We start from the raw sequence: 20,437 nt of genomic DNA, 5'->3' as shown, positions 1-20,437 counted from the left end.
AAAAAATAGTCCTCTAGTAAATGTAAGGGTCCTGATACCGATACATTTTAGGTTGCATTTTTGGCATCAGCTGTTGGACCTCGAGTTGCTGCGTCATGTGCCCATGAGTCCCTTGCGATTTTATCTGAAGATGATAGGTTAGCTCCATGACCCTGTCCATTTTAGATATCTTTATATCTTTGTAGTAGAATGAAGTTTAACTATGGACTATACTGAAACTTCTCAATCTATAAAGGATGAAATCTGAGGGAGTGCAAGGGAAAGAAGCTGGAGAAAATCAGCAGCAAGATGGTAAGGCAGTTTACTTGTTTGTTCTCTTTACAGTAATTTCTTGGCTCCTTTGTTTTAGTCTAATCTTCAATACCTACATGCTTTAATTGTAAAAGAAAACTCAGGAGCACATAAAACATCGAGCCAAAACGGAGCAGAACCACCGACTCCACTGCCACAGGATAAGGTTATGGTAGCATTTAGAGCCGGTCTATCAGCTGCAGCAACGAAAGCAAAATTGTTTGCCGATCATGAAGAACGTGAGATCCAAAGGCTTTCTGCAAATATCGTAAATCACCAGGTAAATACCGGAACCAGTTGCTAAGGAGAATTTGTATAGTTGGTTAATTTATTTTGTCAATAGCGTTTGTTAATTGCTGATATCATTAAAAAAAAAAAACCGCAGCTGAAGAGGATGGAGCTGAAACTAAAGCAGTTTGCAGAAATTGAAACGTTGTTGATGAAAGAATGCGAACAAGTAGAGAAAACACGTCAGAGATTTGCTGCAGAACGAGTCCGTATGCTCTCAGCAAGATTTGGATCACCTGGAGGAATCCCTCCACAGACTAATAATAATAATCTCCAAGGGATGTCTCTGTCCACAGGTGGTAACAACATCAATACTCTCTTGCAGCAGCAACAACAACAAGTTTCAGCAACTTCTCAACCAAGCATCATCCCAGGATTCAGCAACAACCCGCAAGTCCATGCGCAGATGCAGTTCATGGCACGCCAACAACAACAGCAACAACAAGCTTTCTCGTTTGGCCCGAGATTGCCTCTCAATGCGATACAGACGAATGCAGGATCAACGGCTTCACCAAATGTCATGTTTGGCAACAACCAACTTAATAACCCTGCAGGAGCAGGAGCAGCAGCAGCATCCATCAACCAACCCTCGTTTAGTCACCCAATGGTTAGGTCTTCCACGGGTTCAGGCTCAGGGTCTGGTTTAGGCTTAAACTGAGAAGTATCTCATTAGCTTTACTTAATAGCTTATCAGTATCCATATTTATTTTATTTCCGCCTTGTTATTTGTTATTGGCTTTGAGACAGACCGGTAGTGTTGTTCCTAAGTTAGTAGTGTCTTGTAGTAACAAAATCATTCTCGGTTGTGAATTAAACAGTTACCAATCTTAATGTCTGCTGTCTATGTCTCTCTTCCCTAATATTTTCACTTAGGGGGGTGTATTCAACTTGACATTTTAAGTGATTTGTGTGAAATTTATAAATTCTATGTTATTCAATCATGGATTTTAAAAAGTCTATTAAAATCCACTGTTATTGAACTGATGATTTAAAAATCTACTTTAAAATCCATTAAAATCCCTTGTTATTGAACTGATGATTTAAAAATCTACTTTAAAATCCACTGTTATTCAAAACAGTTTTGTGGATTATGATTTTAATAATTTTTAGGATTCTGGAGGATTCTGGAGGATTTGTTTAGTTAAAAATACAGAAATCCAAATCTCATGGTTTTAGGTGAGATTTGAAAGAATTTTACAGAAAATCATATGAACTTCCCTAAAATCTATCAAAATTCTAAATTTCCTAAATCCCATCAAATTCTCCAAAATCATAGTTTGAATACACCCCCTTACTCTTAACATTTCAGACCGTAGAAGTTGCCTTTTGGACAATACAGACAGTTCCGTTATAAATGTACATTATAGTTCTTGTCGGAATGAAAAAACTCAAATCCTTTTTTATTCAATTTATAATACTCTAAAAATGTTTTTTTTTGCTAAGGAATTAAAATAAAATTAAGGCTAACAGAGGCGAGACTGAGCCCCATCATTAAAATGGTGTTTTTCTCATACAATCGGAATCAGTGCGTTTCAGCGGCGAACCACGGCGAGAGGAGAATGACGATTTCGGCGAACCCCACCTCGAAGAAACCGATCCCTGGCTTGAATCTTCCGACCGAGAAAACGTTGATCCCGTTTCATAGAAATTCTCAAACTCCGATGATGACGATGACGATTCCTCCTGATCGGTCTTTTTAATATCACCACCGCTCTTACTCTTCTTCCACCCAAACAATGACTTGGGAAAGAAACACCCACCTGCTCGAGGGGAAGAAGAACGGAAATACGGAATCAGAGGTCCTGAACATTGGGAGTCGGAATCTGAAGGCGGCGATTTGAGCTTGAAAGACGACGGAGGAGCGAAGGGAGAAACTGGTCGGCTTCTGGATTCAGACGGCGGAAATGGTTTTAATCTGATAGGAGCAAGTCTTTTGGGAGGTTGAAGAAGAGTGTGGGTGGGGTGATGATGATCATCATCATCATCATCACCGGGTTGGGTTTTGGCTACACCGGGTCGGACTTCCCACTGAAAAGGCACAGCTCCGGGTCTTTTGAAAGAATAATCGTCACCTTCGACCATTGAAATTACATACAAGTACAACAACACCCCCCCAAAAGAAAATAAAAAGAATCGATTTGTTTCAAATTTCAAGGTATCATCAATTCATCATCATGTAACAACAAGTAGTCAACAACAATAAACACTACTTATAGTTTTGACCAATTATTTTTTAGAACGTATCCAGATTTATTTTTTACAGTTTTATTTTTTTATGTCAGAACTATAAAAGATTCACCGAACTTTGTTGTGTTGACAGCATTTTTATTTTTATTTAGTTATGTTTTCTATAGTTTTGGATATGTGTGTATCCGAACCTTCCTTTTATGTGGGTGTGAGGAATCTTGGTATATTTATTCACTTGTATTTTGTTGCATTTTCGGAAGATTTTATATGATTATCAGAGGTGATAAACAGAATAAAATCTTATATAAAATCTACTATATTTGTTTCTCTTTTTTTTTTGACATTTTGGGATTAATATCTAACAAATATTGTAAAGAAACACATTCCATAATACACATGATCAATTTCTTACAACAATAAACAACGTCCGAGACATATGATTGAGGTAAAGTAGCACACTAAAAATACAAAGCAAAGTCACACTCTAAATATATGGAGATGGAGATTGTATGTCACTAGTACTACACTACTCCCTATTACAATTGGCATTCATTCTATTATTCTATATGTTTACATTAAGTGAGAAATGTAATGATTTACATGTTAATTGTTATGCTTATGTTTAACGATTTTACCCAATAACAATAGTCAACAGATTTTGTCAATTGATGCAATAAAATAACTCTGCAACAAACCATAAGAGTAACAACCAGAAAAACGTCATAACGCTCCAACTTTTTTTTTATCAAAACCTAAGCTATGAAAAAGTGACATTATGATAACTCAGAAGTCATAAGGAAAAGGTCCAATTCAAGCAGAATCCAAATGCAGAGCTTTATACGTTACATGGTCTTTGCTTTAGAAGTCTTGAGCCATTTCTGAGAGGGCACGAATTGTATTGCTTGCCACATCTAGAAGCTGCAAGTACTCATCTGCCCCATCTACAAGTCGCTGGATACATTAAAAGGAAAAGATATGAGATCTTTTATTTATCACTAGAGGTAACAGAGGCATGCTTAACAAGATTGCAACATATCTAAGATGCCAACTTGACTCAAAACTCGTAATATAATTGAGTCAAGATGTTGGTAATGAATCTAACTTGAGTTTTAAACTAACTCCATGAAAGAGACACAAGTAAGAAAAATTAGTACAGGAAACCTTACCTTATCAGTTTCAGCTAAACATTTGCAGATCTTAGCCTTTTGGATGTCTGTTATGTCATTGTCAGCCTCCACAATGATATCGAATAGCTGAAAGAGAGTTGTATAGAAGTGGTTACAGCCACAATTGCATGACTTAAATGGGGTAAAAATAAGAGAGGGAAGTAGAGAACCTGATTGATGATTTGAGATGCAGGATATCCTTCTGCAACTATGTTATCCACTTCCTTGTTTGCAATATCGAAATCCCCACTTTTGCATGCAGTAAAAAGTTTAGTGACTACCTCCAGGGGAACTACCTGATAGATTCGTAAGAGATCCAAATTAACCGTCATTCAATCTGACTTGGTTGAACCTGGCATACACTTATGCAAAACTGGCATCCTTACCCCAGACACATCGAGTAAATCTGTAGAAGTTATCGTTGATCCAAACAACCGAGCCCCACTCTGTGATTATCAGGCAGAAAGACTGGTTCACATTTCTGTTGTCAATTTCGTCTAATAACAAATGTTTCAGATAATTATCTTACCTGCAGATATGTGATGGCCCTACGGAGATCCCCTTGTGATATGGAGCTCAAAGTTGAAAGAGCCTAAAAGGGAAATAACTATAATAAACAGCTTTTTCACAAAACTAAAACAACAAGGCGAACCTTAAAGCTTTTGTTCACACCTCTTCATCAAGGTTGAGACCTTCTTCATTACAAATATGCATTATACGGTGAGTCATGACTTCTTCAGAAAGTGGTTTAAATCTGAACTTTGCACACCTGGAAGCAAGGGGCTCTATGATCCTAAAGAGCAAGAAATCAAAGTTATAAGGGTGATCAATATCAGTAGGTTCATAGTTCAGCTCCACGATATGTTCTTTGTTATGAACTTGAGTAAACAAAAATTCAACAAAAAGCTCAGTATGGGCATATTCCAAATTATAAACAAAAATGCAATATTTAACATAACCAAAGAGAAAATTGGAGAATAAATGAAAGGGAGATGCAAATGAGAACAGAAGAAAAAGAAAAGGCCATTGGGAGAGACAGAATTACCTGCTAATGTAATTACATATGAAAAAGAATCTGGTGACTTTGGAGTAAGTTTCCATAGTGCGCCTCAAGGCGTTCTGGATAGTCAAATAAAATAGATCACGGTAAATACATATCAAGCGCACCAATGCGGAAGAGAAAAGATGTTCAATATACCTGAGCATCTTCTGTCATTGAATCAGCCTCATCTAGGATGATGATCTTAAATGCTGGGCATGGATAACCGCTGAAGAATCAAATTGTAGGTGTTAGAGGAAATACAAACCACACACAGTAAAAACGAGAAAATGACAACCACAACAACAAAAACTTAAGAAAAGCAAATAAAAATTACACACCCTTGACGATGATTAGACCCAACAGCAACAGCAGCAAAATCCTTGATCTTTGTCCGAACAACATTAATGCCTCTGTCATCACTCGCATTAAGCTCCAACACCCTAGACTTGTATAGCTCAGGTCTGTAAAAACTCTTTGGTTAGTTTTACATCCCCATGGTAAATCCACAGATTTGACCTTGCAATCACAGCAAGATGAAATAACAACACACTGACAGTCTCATGAAAACACATTAGTGATATTACTCCCTAAAGTAGCTGAAACTAACTCATATGAGACAACACGAAAAATAGCTTCCAATTTGCTCGAAAGAGGAAACAATCCGAACTCAAAAACCTAATAAAGACTTACATAGCAAAACGATAATGATAGTGTTATTATGAACCGACATCTTAATATAACGTCTAGCTACCTAGTGAGACGACTTGGTTTTTTATTACGCAACCACAAAGAGCCTGAGAGTGAAAATTATCTCAGAATCTGCATCACTTATTCGAGTTATCTAAATCACAAAGCTGAATGTATCATATCAAAGATCACAAGGTCTCTCATACAAGTTAAGCACACACTAATGAATCCATCTAAAAGAATCCAATCCATAACTAGTGCATAATGTAAAAGATACAACACACTAAAATCAGAATTTTGTATCAGATGATAGAGTACCCAAATAGCTGGTGGGCGATGGCAAGTGCAGTAGTGGTTTTTCCTGTCCCTGGCGGTCCGTAAAAGAGCATGTGCGGGCACTACAACAGAGACACAGCAGAAAAAGGAAAAAAAAAAAAAAATCCAAGAACCCAGAATTTAGAGCAGATACGAAATCTAGGGATTTCAAATGTGTATCCGAAAGTGAACCCAATGCACAAAAATCAAATTTCAAAATAAGCTGAGAGTTATTATAAGCAAAAAAATTACATCAGCAGTCTCGAGAGTGTTGGTGAGGACCCGAACCACCTCTTCCTGGTGAGCCACGTCCTTAACCTGCTTCGGCCGGCTGAAACCAAATCGGAAAACAATTGAGTCAAAATAAAATCCGTTACAGTTTCCGTCAACGGAGACAAAGATGAGTAAGAAGAAATCGTACTATTTCTCAACCCATGGCTGTGAGCTCTGAAGAACTGGCGCCATTCCTCTCTTCTCTCTCTCTCTCTTCGCCTTTTTAGTTTTTTCTTCTTCTAATTTTCGCTTCCCAGTTCATTCCCTCTACGACGGAGACTCTTTATAAAACCCTTGTGCGACGTTTTCCCAATTTTCCCGCTCCCGCCGTAAACCCTCCAACTCAGTAAGAGGGTTTGACATCTTTACGATATGACATACATACATAGCGATCTCGATCTCATTAATAGAAAGTTTTTATCTTATGCATATACATTGACAGTCTTCATATACATTGAGTCTCATATTACAACCTGGGATACTGAATCTTTGAAAAAGGATACTCTCGTACTCCACACTCACAACCATATATGTACTACTTATAGATAGATATCAACAAGAGATTTTTCGGCCTTTTAGTGTAGGGTACTTGTTGAGCCAGTGACAGTCTTCGAACGAACAGCTCGAAATATTCCTCCTGCGTAACACCACATCATCGGGGTTGATGAACCGAGGCGACCATGCCGGTGTCCCATCTTCGTAAGAGTTATGTGTCAGCCTCTTTAGATTAGAGCCATCTAGTTTCACTGTGAAGATATCGCCATATGGTTGGTAAGAATGAGGGTTTGAGATCGGTTCCGCGGAGATTCCAGCATAATCAGATGTAAAAACTAAGGATTTACTGTCAGGGCTAAAAACCGGGTGGTTAGTTCTCCCACCCGTCCCGCTTTGGATAAGCTTCCTTAACCCTGTTCCGTTTGGATGTATCAAGAACAGCTCGAAACTACCCGAGCCAGGGCTTTCTCGATCAGATGCAAACGCGATCCATTCGCCATTCGGTGACCAGTTACACATTGTGTCTGTCCACGCACCTTCGGTTAACCTCCATAGACCACCTCCTTCGCCTTTCTCAGCATCCATTATGTACAGGTTTTTGTGACCAGTCCGGCCCGAACGAAACACTATCCTCTTACCATCCGGAGATGGCCATGGGAAAGCATTGTTCTTCCCGTTAGTCGTTAGCCTCCTAACGGACGAGGACTTGTCAGCTGCATCCACATCAATGGAGATGACATCAACCTCTGTTCTCTCTGTCGCAAACGTTGGACCTGAGCTAGAATAGACAATTCCTGGTCGAACCGGATCCCAAGCTGTCGAAAACGCCATTCCATTATACACTTCACGCTGCCTTGAACCATCGGGCTTCACCACAAACACACCAGGCATCCTGACGTATGCGATACGATCACCCTCTGGTGAGAAGGAAGGAAATGAACCATCGATTCTAAAGAGAGAAAGATCCTTTGTGGTGGTTTGAATATTCTCTAGGAAAAGCAGAGGACTTCTCCGTCCATTAGCCTCGCCTCTACAACTATGGTACCCGACTCGAGACGCATCAGGGGACAAGAACGGGTTCAAATGATGACTCTCCGGCGCAACCAAACGAGTCAACTCAATAAACTCATTCCTCTCCAGATCAAATAACTCCACGTGGCGGTAATCCGAGCCAGGTCTCCTCGTCGCCACCGCTATGAACTTGTGGTTGTTCGGTGACGTTGCCGGTGTGAAAGCGTGAACTCCAGGTGGTGTGACTCGCTGAACTGTCACTGACTCTGTAGTCAACCGCTCGTTATCAGGTAAGATCGCTCTGTACACACTGATCCAACCATCCTCCTCGCTTCTTCTATGGAAATACAAAGTGGAGTCATCGACCCAAGACGGCCAACCACCGTGCTCCACCACCTTGACTCGGTGAGTCCCATCCCGAGTCAAGAACACATAAATATCCGTACTTAGCTCTTCAATTTCCCCAGTCCAGCCTCTCTCTCCGTAGGAAGCCACCGCCGTCAAATTCCCGGAAGGCGTAACCGCGGGGCTAAAATCAGCTACACCACTGGGTGTTAACCGTCGGGTTAACCCGGTTCTCAATTCGGTAGAGTAAATAGCGGTCCAGCTAGTTCTAGGCTCACCAGAGTTCTCGTGAGTTGACACGTAGACTAAAAACTCACCACTCAAACTAGGCTTATCTTTAAACGAATTTACCGTCATGCCACTCCGTTGATCAAACCCGGATAACAACAAAGGAACTTGGACTCGAGACGCTGCTTCTAACACCGATCGTCGTCTCCTTTTGGAATCAGATTCGACGCTTCCTTCGTATATTAGATCGTAGTATAAGCTAGAAGTACCGTTTCTCTCGGTGACGTAGATGAGATGCAGAGGAGACGAATCTTCTAGTTGAATTTGGGTTTCATCTGGTAAAAGAGAGATGAGCGCCGGAGAAGGAGACGGGAAATAGCCGTTGAAGTTTACAGATTCTCCATCGGTGATCCGAAACTCGCCGGAAACTGACGGCGGTTGAGCCGTTGAGAGGGCGAATATGTCGAATTCGTAACGCGATCGTCCTAGAGTGGTGAATATGATGGTGTCTCCATCACCAACAGCGTTTGAATTTTGATGCTCCGCCGTGGATGCGTGAAGAAGCATAAGCAGAAGAGACGCGAAGAAGAGCATCTGAGCAATATTCATGGCTGATTGTTCGATGGTAAGTCGTCACTCAGAAGAGACGATTGATAATCTCAAGTTTTATAAGGCGGAGGAATTTTTCAGAGTGTGGTGTCACGTTTCAGATAAGTTTGACACGTGGCTATCATTTGTAACGTTTCTGACAAAAGTATATATCCTCTCTATGTGATGGTGCACACATAATGTGGATATTATTTTAAAAAATAATGGAAATGTTAGAAAATAACATAATCCGAAGAGCAAAGTTGAACATAACAACTAACAACAAATAATTGCGACGGGATAACACACATTCGAATTGTTGCGCGCTTGCTTATCCATTGTCATTTTCACGTTTACGTCTTGAAATCTTGGATAGAGCAACTAGGACCAAACCTCGTAGGCCAGGCGACATCAACAGTAGCTTTGATCTTAGGGAACCACATGGGTGGTCCATCTTCCACGGAATTGTGGGTAAGCCTCGTCAGATCAGAACCGTCCAAATTCACCGTGAAGATCTCACCACCCGCGATGAAGAAATGCGGTACTCCGATGGGCTCAGCCGAGATTCCAGCATAAGTGGTAGTAAACACGATTCTCTTACTGTCGGGACTAAACGTCGAATGCATCGATAGCCCACCGGTCAAGTTCTGCGCCAGCTTCCTTAAACCGGTTCCATCCGGGTGAACCACATACAAATTATCTAAAAACGTACCGGGAAATTCTCGGTTCGATGAAAACACAATCCAATTACCATCTGGTGACCAAGTAGGTATCGAATCGTTCCAGTTTCCATTCGTTAACCGGAACAAACCACCGGATTCACCTTTCTCCGCGTCGATTATGTAAATGTTTTTAGCACCGGACCGAGCAGAACGGAAGACGATCCTTTTACCGTCAGGTGATGGCCATGGAAACGCGTTGTTCTCGCCGTTATTCGTTAGTTTTTTAACGGCGGTTGACGGGTTTGTTGCATCGACGTTAACGGCGATAACATCGACTAGAAATCTCCCTGGTGGTATAATGGGACCTGCGCTTGTGTAGACGATGCCACGTCGAACTGGATCCCAAACTGTTCCAAACCCCTGAGGAAGCACCTCGCGTAGACCTGAGCCGTCTGAATTCACAATGCTAAAGCCTTCTGTGGAAGAGATGAACGCGAACCGATCACCTTCGGGAGAGATAGTCGGGAACGCACCGTCGAATCTGAACAGAGAGAGGTCGTCCGAAGTGGTTTTAAGTTTCTGGAGGAGGTTGCGAGGAGTTTTACGTCCGGTTGCGTCGCCTCTGCATGTATGGTATCCGACTCGGGACGAGTCATGGGAAAGAAACGGGTTAAAGTGATGACTCTTCGGCGATACCAAACGAGTCATCTCGACGAACTCGTTCTTCTTCAAGTCGAAAAGCTCCACGTGGCGGATGTCTGATCCTGGCCTCCTCGTGGCCACAGCGATGAAGTCGTTGTTGTTTGGTGACGCGGCTGGTGTGAACGCGTGAATACCCGGTGGCGTGACGCGTTTAATCTTAACCGATTTGGTGTTAACCGGTCCGGTTTTTGGTAGAATCGCTCGGTACACGCTGATCCAGCCGTCGTCGCATTGCCGGTGGAAATACAGAGTTGAGTCGTTGACCCAACTTGGCCACCCGCCTTGCTTGACCACCTTGACTCGCTTAGTTCCATCACGTGTCAGGAAAACGTAGATGTCTGATGAACCAGTGGCATTCTCAACCAAGCTGAAGACCCAGCCTTTCTCTCCGAAGGAAGCCACGGCGGTCCATTTACCAGACGGAGACACCGCCGGAGAAAAATCAGCGATTCCAGGTGGTGTCAACCGCCGAGTCGACTTAGATTGTAGCTTGGTCGAGTAAACGGCGGCCCAACTAGCCAATGGTTTACGCGGGTTCTCATGTGTCGACACGTAGACGAGATGCTTGTTAGTCAAGACAGGCGTATCTTTCATCGAGTTCACTGCCATGCCGCTATGTTGTTCATCGCCGGAGAATAATGGAACGTGAACTCTTGAGCCGGAGTTGTCGTTGTGGACGACGTCGTAGTTTAAGCTAGGTGTTCCGTCTCTCTCGGTAACGTAGATGAGATGTACAAGAGACGAGTCGTGTGGTTGAATACGAGAACTATTGGGTAGAAGTGAGATAAGAGCCGGAGATGGAGAAGCGAAATGGCCGTTGAAATTAACGGAGTTGCCATCGGTGAGACGGTGCTCATCTGCTGGAGATGGTGGACGTTTGTTTGTTGGGAGTGTGAAGATGTCGAATTCGAAAGTGGGTCTTCCTGTCGTCGAGAACAAGATAGTGGAGCCATTCGAAGTCGTGGGCTTGTTCGATGAAGCTGACGATAAACAGAAGAGAGATATGAGGAAGAAGAAGAGAGTGGTGTTGTTTATTTTCATGGTGGAGAGTACTCTTGTTTTCTGATTTTGCATGTGGGCGGGAACATTTTATAGGTGAAAGTGGTGACATGGATGATTGACACGTAGGTTGACTTTTATACAATCTCTATTCGTATTTATTTTGTTATTTCTTATGTGTTTTATTTTTTTTTTTCATTTTGTTTAGATTTTAGTTTAAATTTTTGTAAATCACCTTTCAGAAAAAGGTTTTCCACAAAGATACTTAATTTTCTATTAAAGTTAGTATTTGGGTTTGGAAGAGCCGAATAGGGTTACTAAATTGCTTATCCTACTTTAAATAAAGACGTTCCATTGATCATAACTTTCCGTTAGATCATAGTTTAATCAAAACAATTTACAATATTTCAATTGGGTACATACATGGTACATTTACAAACTAAATAAAACTACAAATGCCCACATGAAAAATATGTAAAAATTATAGTGCCTATTGCCTAGATACCCATAGGTTTAGGTTACAAAGAATCAAGGAGGATAACATGAAATTATAATTTAACACTAAAAAGGTAAATAACTTCCGATTTTGATTAAAAAACCTTAAAACTCTTATTTTATTCATCTAAAATAATTGTAACTATTGAAAGTAATTGTTGTCTTATTTCTAGTATTTTACAAATTTTTACACATTTATTATATATGTTATGATAGAGATATTTAATTTTATATCTATACAAAACGCTATTCATATTTTACTGTGTGTTGTATTTTTAAAGAAAAGTAATAATAATACAAACATGAGTGAATTAATTGATGAATTATTTTGTACATCCTAGATGGAGAGAGAACTCCATAATTATATATAGACTAGATTAGGACCGTGCTAGAGCACAAATTGAAATTTTTTTTATTTATATTATAGTTTAAGAATAAAATATAATTTATATGATATTTTTTTAAAAGTTTTATTGGATAAAATATTATACAATAAAAGCATATGCTAAATATGATAGCTTGAAAAAATCTTTATTTTGTAAGTTTTATATTGTTAATTTTATAATCTTATGTATGAGATATGATTATGTTTGTTGTTTGTTTTTATTTTAATTTTTGAACATGTTTGGTGAAAATATTTTAATATGACACGTTATTAGGTAAAATTTTATTCTAAACTGCACAATAAGATCTCGAAAATCACGATTAAGTGTGATTGCCAATATTTTATTCCTTTTTATACCTAACAATATCTATTTTGTAACAATACATGAAATACTAAAGATTTTATTTTGGAAATTGTATAAATCATTGAAATATTTTATTTAAGAGGATTTTTTTGGGATATTCTTAAGTATATATTGACCAATTAATCGATAACATTTTTGTAACCAATCTTTATTTAATCTATAATCTATATTGTAGTCAACTTATAAAAATTATATAGTTTACAAAATGATTTGTGTACATACGTTTTATTATATATGAGATTTAGGAAATTTTCTATTTTTGTTTATTAAATAAAACAAAGAAATATGCTATGGTTAGGGTTGTTTCCTTTTATTATTCTGTTTTTATTTCTTGAAATGGCAAAATCAATCTGACTTGATATTTCTGGAAATGGGAAGATATCAATCTAAATTGAAGCCTTGAAGGTGATGGATCAGATAATACAATTAGAGCCATTTAAAGAGAGTAGTGTCTTGATTGATGACAACAACAAAATCACTGGATGGGATAGCGAAAGTAGATATTAGCATTTTCAATATGTGGCCGTAAATCTGATTAATATGTATGTATGTCTTTATTTAGCTCGGGGAGGTCCTGCGTGGCTACATACACGTAGATCTCAAGGTTAACTTACTCTCAAAACATTATCTTTTTTTGTTGCACAAGAGTATTTTCCATGTGTACATCTTTAACGAAGTCAGTAGTTATGCTTCCGAGTTACTTACCCAAAATCTTTTACAAAAATAATTATGAACGAACTACAAAAATAACTATCGGGCTACAAAAATAATTATGAACGAACGAACGAACATACATATGATCATATCCATGAAGATACCAACGAAAGCATTTTGTTACAGTTATGGGAAATTGGGATTGAAATACACATCAGTGAATCATCTCGACGCTATAATAAGTAACATTCAATATATGATCTTCTGAGCTTTTGGGGCTATACAATATCCCCCATGGATTTTTTTTTTTTCTTTTTTTGGTTGAGCGTACAGAAGAAAGATTACAAGTATCACAAGTAGACAAGAAGATTAAAAACAAGAAAAGACTGAAGGAAACTCACAGACAAATTATGTGGCACAGACTTTAAACAAACAAGTATCAAGTTTCTTCAAGTGCCTCTATCTCTTTAATCATCCATTGCTAGAAGTAATCAGTCCCGTTTCAGGGTCTATCTGAAGCAAACTGTTGTAAAACTTGATATGGAGGCAGCCAGATCCACAACATACGGGCTTATGAGAGCTCCTCCTTGTTGAACTTGTTCCAAGCTTCCTGTACAATGCAAATCAGTAATGAGTAACGGTTTGTGATTCTATGCAAAAGACGAGAAACTTAACCGTATATCTTCAAATTACTAACACAGAGACACGTCCAACCTAATACACCTTTTTGAAATATTGTTTCCATAAAACTCTACTGATCGGTTTGGAGGGAACTAAGATTCTTCTGTCAACATTCATCTACATTAGATTATAGAAAGAGAGCTGCTCATATTTGAGAAAATACCTTCAAAATGTCAAAAACCTTTTCGGCAATATACTTCTGTTCAAGCGTGGCTCCCTTTTGCTGAACTTTATCGGGATGGACATACAGCGTTGCCTTTCTATAGACTTTCTTTACTGCTGACGAAGTGATCAAATCTGTTAGAGAAACGGCCTCCCAACCACATCCAGGCCAGAGTACCTGTCATCGTTCAAACAGAACCAGAACTCAGTGAAGTCAGGAGGATCACATGGTCAGACAGATGTAACAGAACATTAAATTATAATTCATATTTATACTCACAATTTGCAAGGAAGATAACAATGCACGCATGTTTCCTTCTTTTCCAGTTGCCCAACGCCTTATCTCAGTATCAACAGTCTCAGAAATCCTCTGAAAAGCAAAATTAACAAGAATACAATCGTTGGTATTTAAAAAAGCAACAAGGGGTCTCTATGTAGAATTACGAACGGAGATATAAATGTCAAAAACGGCACTATCATAGTGAAGACTAGCAAATCCAAAAAAGGTCAATGTCCATAAATAAGCATTATGACAATGAAGATTCAAACAACAAGATCAAGAAAAGCATTACTCACAGTTCTCTGTTCTTGTTCAATCCGAGATTGATGATCACGGTTATTCATATCAGCAACAGCTTGTGCCTACATTTTAAAAGGCACTGAATTGTGTAAAACCATCTAGAACCAAAATATACAATCAAGTACAAGCTTAACACTGATAACAATGATAAGCATATCAAAACTTAAACTAGAAATTAGTTAAACTATGCCAGACGGTTATGATTATCGTTGATTTTGACATGCTGGCAGGACCATCAAATTGAATAAGGGAAAACCTGACGTAGGGAAAACACCTTTTCTAGAGAACTTAACTAGATTTTTGAATTTGGAGGGGTACTTTCAAGATCAAAAAAAGTTATCATAGATTTTCATATCATCATAAGTTGCAGAGGGAAACAAAATTAAGGGTTGCAGCAGAAGATTTAAAGAGAAAACCAAAATAACAACACATACCACACGGCTCTTTGTTCTCTGTTCACGATCCCATCTGGCCTTTCTTCGTTCTTCGCTTTCCCCTGGGATTTCCTCGAATTGTCTAAATATAGGATCCTCTGTAGATAAGGAAACGTTTTTTAGAAACTAACTCTAAAGTAACCAATTGCTGGAAAAGACATGTTTCAACATATACCTCCAAAAAGTGCAGAAAAGTCATCCACCAGATTTGCTTGAGCAGGAGGCTTCTTTGCATTAGAAACCCCATTAGGCGTCTTCTTTGGCACATTGGATGGTTGCTTGCGAGATGTCTTTGCATCAGAAAGAAGAATAAGGATACACATCAAGTACACATTTTCTTTATTATAAGTACATTGGAACTTGGTTATATTTTGAAAGTCGTTCTTACTTCAGTTGTAGTAGTCCGTGACTTTGGTACACTGCTGGACCGATATCCAGCGCTGAAAAAGGGGTCAAGGTCATCTACACCAAATTCTTTATTCTTTGTTCCAGCATCTTCAGCTTCTCTATATTTACTAGCAGTGTCAGAAGCGGAGGCACTACGTCGCATAGTACCCATGGCAAAGTCTTCAAGTTCGTCTATTGAAGACATTCCTGAACTCTTAACTGTGGAAATAATTACTCGACTAGTTAGAGCACAATCAAAAAATGGTAAACAAAACCTCTAGTAATTCAACAAAATTTCAAGTTATCAAAGAGATTAACCTCTGTTCACTTTTTGTGTTGGTTTAGGCGGAGGCTTAAGTATTGATGATGTGTGTGACGTAGTTGAAGGTTTTTTCCCCTGAGAACTAACTGAAGCAGCAAATTCTTCAAGTGGATCCACGAACAGACCAGGAGAAGAATGTGATGCAGACGCAGTTGATTCTAGAACCACAAAAGGATCAGACGAATCAAAGTTCAATGTGGTCGTCTTGCTGAAATATCAAACCAAAAAACAAAATATCTCAACAACAGAAAAATTCAAACCATAAACACTTAAAAAAAACAATTTCCTGTACAAAGATGATCGTATTCACAAGCCACAAGAACATTCCATACATGAAATGACATAAGAATCTCAGACGTTATATCTATGATGCAATGGAAACTAGAACCAAAATCAATAGAAATTTGGCTACAAGCGTCACAAACCTGCTAGTCGCCGTGCCACCAAAACCGGGAATCAAACCATCATAAGAAGCATCATTCTTCCCCAAACCCAACAAATCATCAACCGCAGTAGCGTATTGCTTTTCAGATGAAGAGAAAGACCCAAACAAATCATCATTCTTAACATTAGTAGTAGCAGAGGTTTTGGAAGACGGCATAATACCACCAAACAAGTCATCATCAGACGCTTTATTTCCAGAATTCCCAAAATTGGAGAACAACAAACCACCATCATCGTTGTTCAAAGAGGAGGAGGACTTGCTATTATTATTATTAAAACCAGAAGAAGAAGATGACGACTTGTTCAACCCAGAGAAAACATCAAAATCGTCAAATCCACTAGAAGAATTCGAACCCTTTCTATTAATATTATTAGTAGTAGAACTCGCCGTAAAGAAGATATCGTCACCATCGTAGACAGAGCCATTACCAGAAAACGACGTCGATTTCGATTTCGCGTTAACACCAGAGGAAGAGGATGAGGCAGTTGCGAAATTCCAGCTCTGAGCATTGTTGTTGTGATTATTAACGGAACGCTTGGAAGCAGCCATCGGAGCAGATTTACCTTGAGGCTTAATCCCGTAACGCTCCGTTAGAACTCCAAACTCGTCCATTTTCCGCCGATTAAAATCGAGATTTTCAAAAAGAAACAAATTTCACGATTCCCCTAAAAATTTCAAGCTATACCTATTCAGATCGATCCCAGGAAAGGAAACAAGAATAAAAAAATCACGGATCTCACGTAAAAATGGGGAAATTTTCTCAATACGGAAAAGGGGAAATCGGAGGAGAGAAGATTTACGAGAATCTAGCGAAAATAATGTCTCTCTCTCTCTCGCTTTAGAAATTGATCCGTGAGGTACCGCACCGACGGTGTGGAGACGACGACGATAGATATTTTTTTTTGTATGTTTTTTTACCCATAAAAAATAAAAATGAATGGGTGGGTCAGAGAGACAGGTGGCTTTTGCTTTAAAATTCCCACCTTCCTTTTTTTGTTTTTCCTTTTTCTTCTTCTTACCTTTTATATATCCTTCATAAATATTTATTTTATCAGATAAAATATTCCACTACATTATTAATTAAGAAAATAATTCGTTTTAATTATTGTTTTCTTTTAGTTGTCATTTCTGTTTTTTCTGCTTAATATGATTTCTTTTGGGTATTATTACAGTCACATTGCAGCAACTATGACATATTTCGTCCAACCTACTAGAATGTAATAATATCAAAAGTGGTTGGAGAGATAGGTGGATTTAGCTTTTTTAAAAATTCTCACCTTCCTTTTTTGTTTTACTAGATGTTAGAGTGAGTTCTTACATAATCGATATTCTACCTTTATAAAATAATATAAATTAACATGTTATTATCTCGGTATATATCAAAATTTAAAGACAACATAGTATGAATTTAAATAAAGTACAAAAATCAAATTTCCTTTTGATGATAACATATTTAGTGCAATTAAATCATTTGTATCTTAAATGTCATATGCCATATATTTTTGTAGTTGTAGTCATATTTCAAAATCATTGTGATATATATTTTCATAAAATTTATTTTGTGGCGTTAGTTATGCATATTTTTTTATTTATTTATGGTGATAGCTTAAAGAGATTTAAAATGTTTCAATTAAGAAAAATTCATAAAAATAAACAGTAGGTTTGCAATGTCTCATACATATATAACTAAGTGAGTCTAACCATAGATTATTAGACTAATAGATTTTCCATAAAAATAAAATAAGAAAAATAGCAACTACTCTATTATGTTATTATCTTAAAGTCTTTAATTATGTCTGGATTTTGATTTATATGAAATGATAATGTTTTATATACAAAAAAAAAAATAAACTATATATCATATATTACATGTATATCCTATTCAAATAAACTAAACTTTTATTAAGTTAAGATATTATTGGTTAAATGAAGGAAAAATAATGATATTGTAGAATTTATAAAATTATATAAGATTTGAAATATGAGGCGATGAGAGTTATAGTGAGATATGTGACTTTCTTTTAATAGATAATACAGAAATCAATGTATCAAAAGTAAATATTTGAGAGTTACAAAACTGCAATTAAGTGCATACTAATATACTTTTAACATGTTCAATTATATTAAATTAAATTCATTGAGAACACTACTATGATATTATTATGGGAGTTACAAATAAACTTTTATACTTTTCCAACTCCTAATATTAAAACCCATTTAATTTAAAAGTGAGTGTTGGTGAATCCATAATTTGATTCAAAAGTAGAATATGTTACACATTGATCGTTAAAAGGAATAAGAACATCTAATTCTCAAATAAATTTGATTTTTTTTTGTTAAAACCAACATATGTGAAGTTAAATTTAACTATAGAAATTTTTAAAATAAATATGAATAGATTAGAAAGGCAAGAAATACAAAAAAATATATTTTATTTTTATAGAAATAAAATAAAAATTGAAAACAATGTTAAATACATATAATACTTTCTAAATTAAAATATATAATCAAACTCTTACAACACATATGAGATATAACAACATTTGATATTGTTGGGAGAGGAGGAGAGAATGGTTACTTATAGATGATAATCCAAATTAGATAATGAAGATGAATCTTTAAAAATAAAACAATGTAAAAAATATATATAATATTTTCTAAATTAAAATATAGAATCAAACTCTTACAACACATATGAGATATAGCAACATTTGATATTGGTGGAAGAGAAGAGAGTGATTACTTATAAAATGATAATCCATATTAGATAATGGTGATGAATCTTTAAAAATAAGAACAATGTAAAATATATATCATGCAGTCTCTAAAATCATTAAAATTTTATAATGATATTCATTTGGTTTTTGTAACCCATACAACAAAAATAAGAAATCAAAAACAAAAAAATGAAAAATGATCTGAGGTATTGTGGAATAGAATGAGAGAATGTGAAAATGAGAAAGTAAAAAAATGCTAATATGAGAGAATTAGAGAATGTTTATTTATATGATAAGAATTGATGAAAGTTATATTTAGAATTATGGGAGTTACAATTATAATTTATTGTGTTTGAATAAAATTGANGATTTTCCATAAAAATAAAATAAGAAAAATAGCAACTACTCTATTATGTTATTATCTTAAAGTCTTTAATTATGTCTGGATTTTGATTTATATGAAATGATAATGTTTTATATACAAAAAAAAAAATAAACTATATATCATATATTACATGTATATCCTATTCAAATAAACTAAACTTTTATTAAGTTAAGATATTATTGGTTAAATGAAGGAAAAATAATGATATTGTAGAATTTATAAAATTATATAAGATTTGAAATATGAGGCGATGAGAGTTATAGTGAGATATGTGACTTTCTTTTAATAGATAATACAGAAATCAATGTATCAAAAGTAAATATTTGAGAGTTACAAAACTGCAATTAAGTGCATACTAATATACTTTTAACATGTTCAATTATATTAAATTAAATTCATTGAGAACACTACTATGATATTATTATGGGAGTTACAAATAAACTTTTATACTTTTCCAACTCCTAATATTAAAACCCATTTAATTTAAAAGTGAGTGTTGGTGAATCCATAATTTGATTCAAAAGTAGAATATGTTACACATTGATCGTTAAAAGGAATAAGAACATCTAATTCTCAAATAAATTTGATTTTTTTTTGTTAAAACCAACATATGTGAAGTTAAATTTAACTATAGAAATTTTTAAAATAAATATGAATAGATTAGAAAGGCAAGAAATACAAAAAAATATATTTTATTTTTATAGAAATAAAATAAAAATTGAAAACAATGTTAAATACATATAATACTTTCTAAATTAAAATATATAATCAAACTCTTACAACACATATGAGATATAACAACATTTGATATTGTTGGGAGAGGAGGAGAGAATGGTTACTTATAGATGATAATCCAAATTAGATAATGAAGATGAATCTTTAAAAATAAAACAATGTAAAAAATATATATAATATTTTCTAAATTAAAATATAGAATCAAACTCTTACAACACATATGAGATATAGCAACATTTGATATTGGTGGAAGAGAAGAGAGTGATTACTTATAAAATGATAATCCATATTAGATAATGGTGATGAATCTTTAAAAATAAGAACAATGTAAAATATATATCATGCAGTCTCTAAAATCATTAAAATTTTACAATGATATTTCATTTGTTTTTTTGTAACCCATACAACAAAA

General features: G+C 36.3%; 5 protein-coding genes and 1 pseudogene across 5 annotated transcripts in view; 1 reads left to right on the top strand and 5 right to left on the bottom strand.

Moving 5' to 3' along the window:
- Nucleotides 1–1,439, top strand: part of LOC104759337 (SWI/SNF complex subunit SWI3C-like) — an 8,437-nt gene extending 6,998 nt beyond the window's left edge. Inside the window, exons 8-9 of the mRNA XM_010482281.2 lie at nucleotides 508–571; nucleotides 677–1,439. Coding sequence (XP_010480583.2) covers nucleotides 508–571; nucleotides 677–1,237 — 625 coding nt within the window. The 3' untranslated portion in view covers nucleotides 1,238–1,439. The remainder of the gene's footprint in view (nucleotides 1–507; nucleotides 572–676) is intronic.
- Nucleotides 1,876–2,990, bottom strand: LOC104756507 (annotated as a pseudogene).
- Nucleotides 3,374–6,529, bottom strand: LOC104756506 (replication factor C subunit 4). The gene is made up of 12 exons (XM_010479108.2): nucleotides 6,398–6,529; nucleotides 6,229–6,307; nucleotides 5,980–6,059; nucleotides 5,313–5,435; nucleotides 5,131–5,200; nucleotides 4,978–5,051; nucleotides 4,605–4,725; nucleotides 4,462–4,524; nucleotides 4,319–4,378; nucleotides 4,103–4,228; nucleotides 3,933–4,019; nucleotides 3,374–3,717 (listed from the first exon to the last, which is right to left on the bottom strand). The coding sequence occupies exons 1-12, from the start codon at nucleotides 6,439–6,441 to the stop codon at nucleotides 3,625–3,627; spliced, it is 1,020 nt and encodes a 339-aa protein (XP_010477410.1). The 5' UTR covers nucleotides 6,442–6,529; the 3' UTR covers nucleotides 3,374–3,624.
- On the bottom strand, nucleotides 6,650–9,034 carry LOC104756505. The gene has a single exon (XM_010479107.2). The coding sequence runs from the start codon at nucleotides 8,935–8,937 to the stop codon at nucleotides 6,802–6,804; it is 2,136 nt and encodes a 711-aa protein (XP_010477409.1). The 5' UTR covers nucleotides 8,938–9,034; the 3' UTR covers nucleotides 6,650–6,801.
- LOC104756504 lies at nucleotides 9,135–11,321 on the bottom strand. The gene has a single exon (XM_010479106.1). The coding sequence runs from the start codon at nucleotides 11,319–11,321 to the stop codon at nucleotides 9,270–9,272; it is 2,052 nt and encodes a 683-aa protein (XP_010477408.2). The 3' UTR covers nucleotides 9,135–9,269.
- On the bottom strand, nucleotides 13,343–17,123 carry LOC104756502 (auxilin-related protein 2). Its single transcript, XM_010479105.2, has 9 exons — nucleotides 16,169–17,123; nucleotides 15,740–15,951; nucleotides 15,423–15,640; nucleotides 15,210–15,324; nucleotides 15,035–15,132; nucleotides 14,597–14,662; nucleotides 14,301–14,390; nucleotides 14,022–14,198; nucleotides 13,343–13,787 (listed from the first exon to the last, which is right to left on the bottom strand). Exons 1-9 carry the CDS (start codon nucleotides 16,798–16,800, stop codon nucleotides 13,749–13,751), a joined length of 1,647 nt encoding a protein of 548 aa, XP_010477407.1. The 5' UTR covers nucleotides 16,801–17,123; the 3' UTR covers nucleotides 13,343–13,748.

This window comes from Camelina sativa, chromosome 17 (genome assembly GCF_000633955.1).
Source record: "Camelina sativa cultivar DH55 chromosome 17, Cs, whole genome shotgun sequence".
Classification (NCBI taxonomy): Eukaryota; Viridiplantae; Streptophyta; class Magnoliopsida; order Brassicales; family Brassicaceae; genus Camelina; species Camelina sativa.
This window is presented reverse-complemented; position numbering and strand designations above follow the sequence as displayed.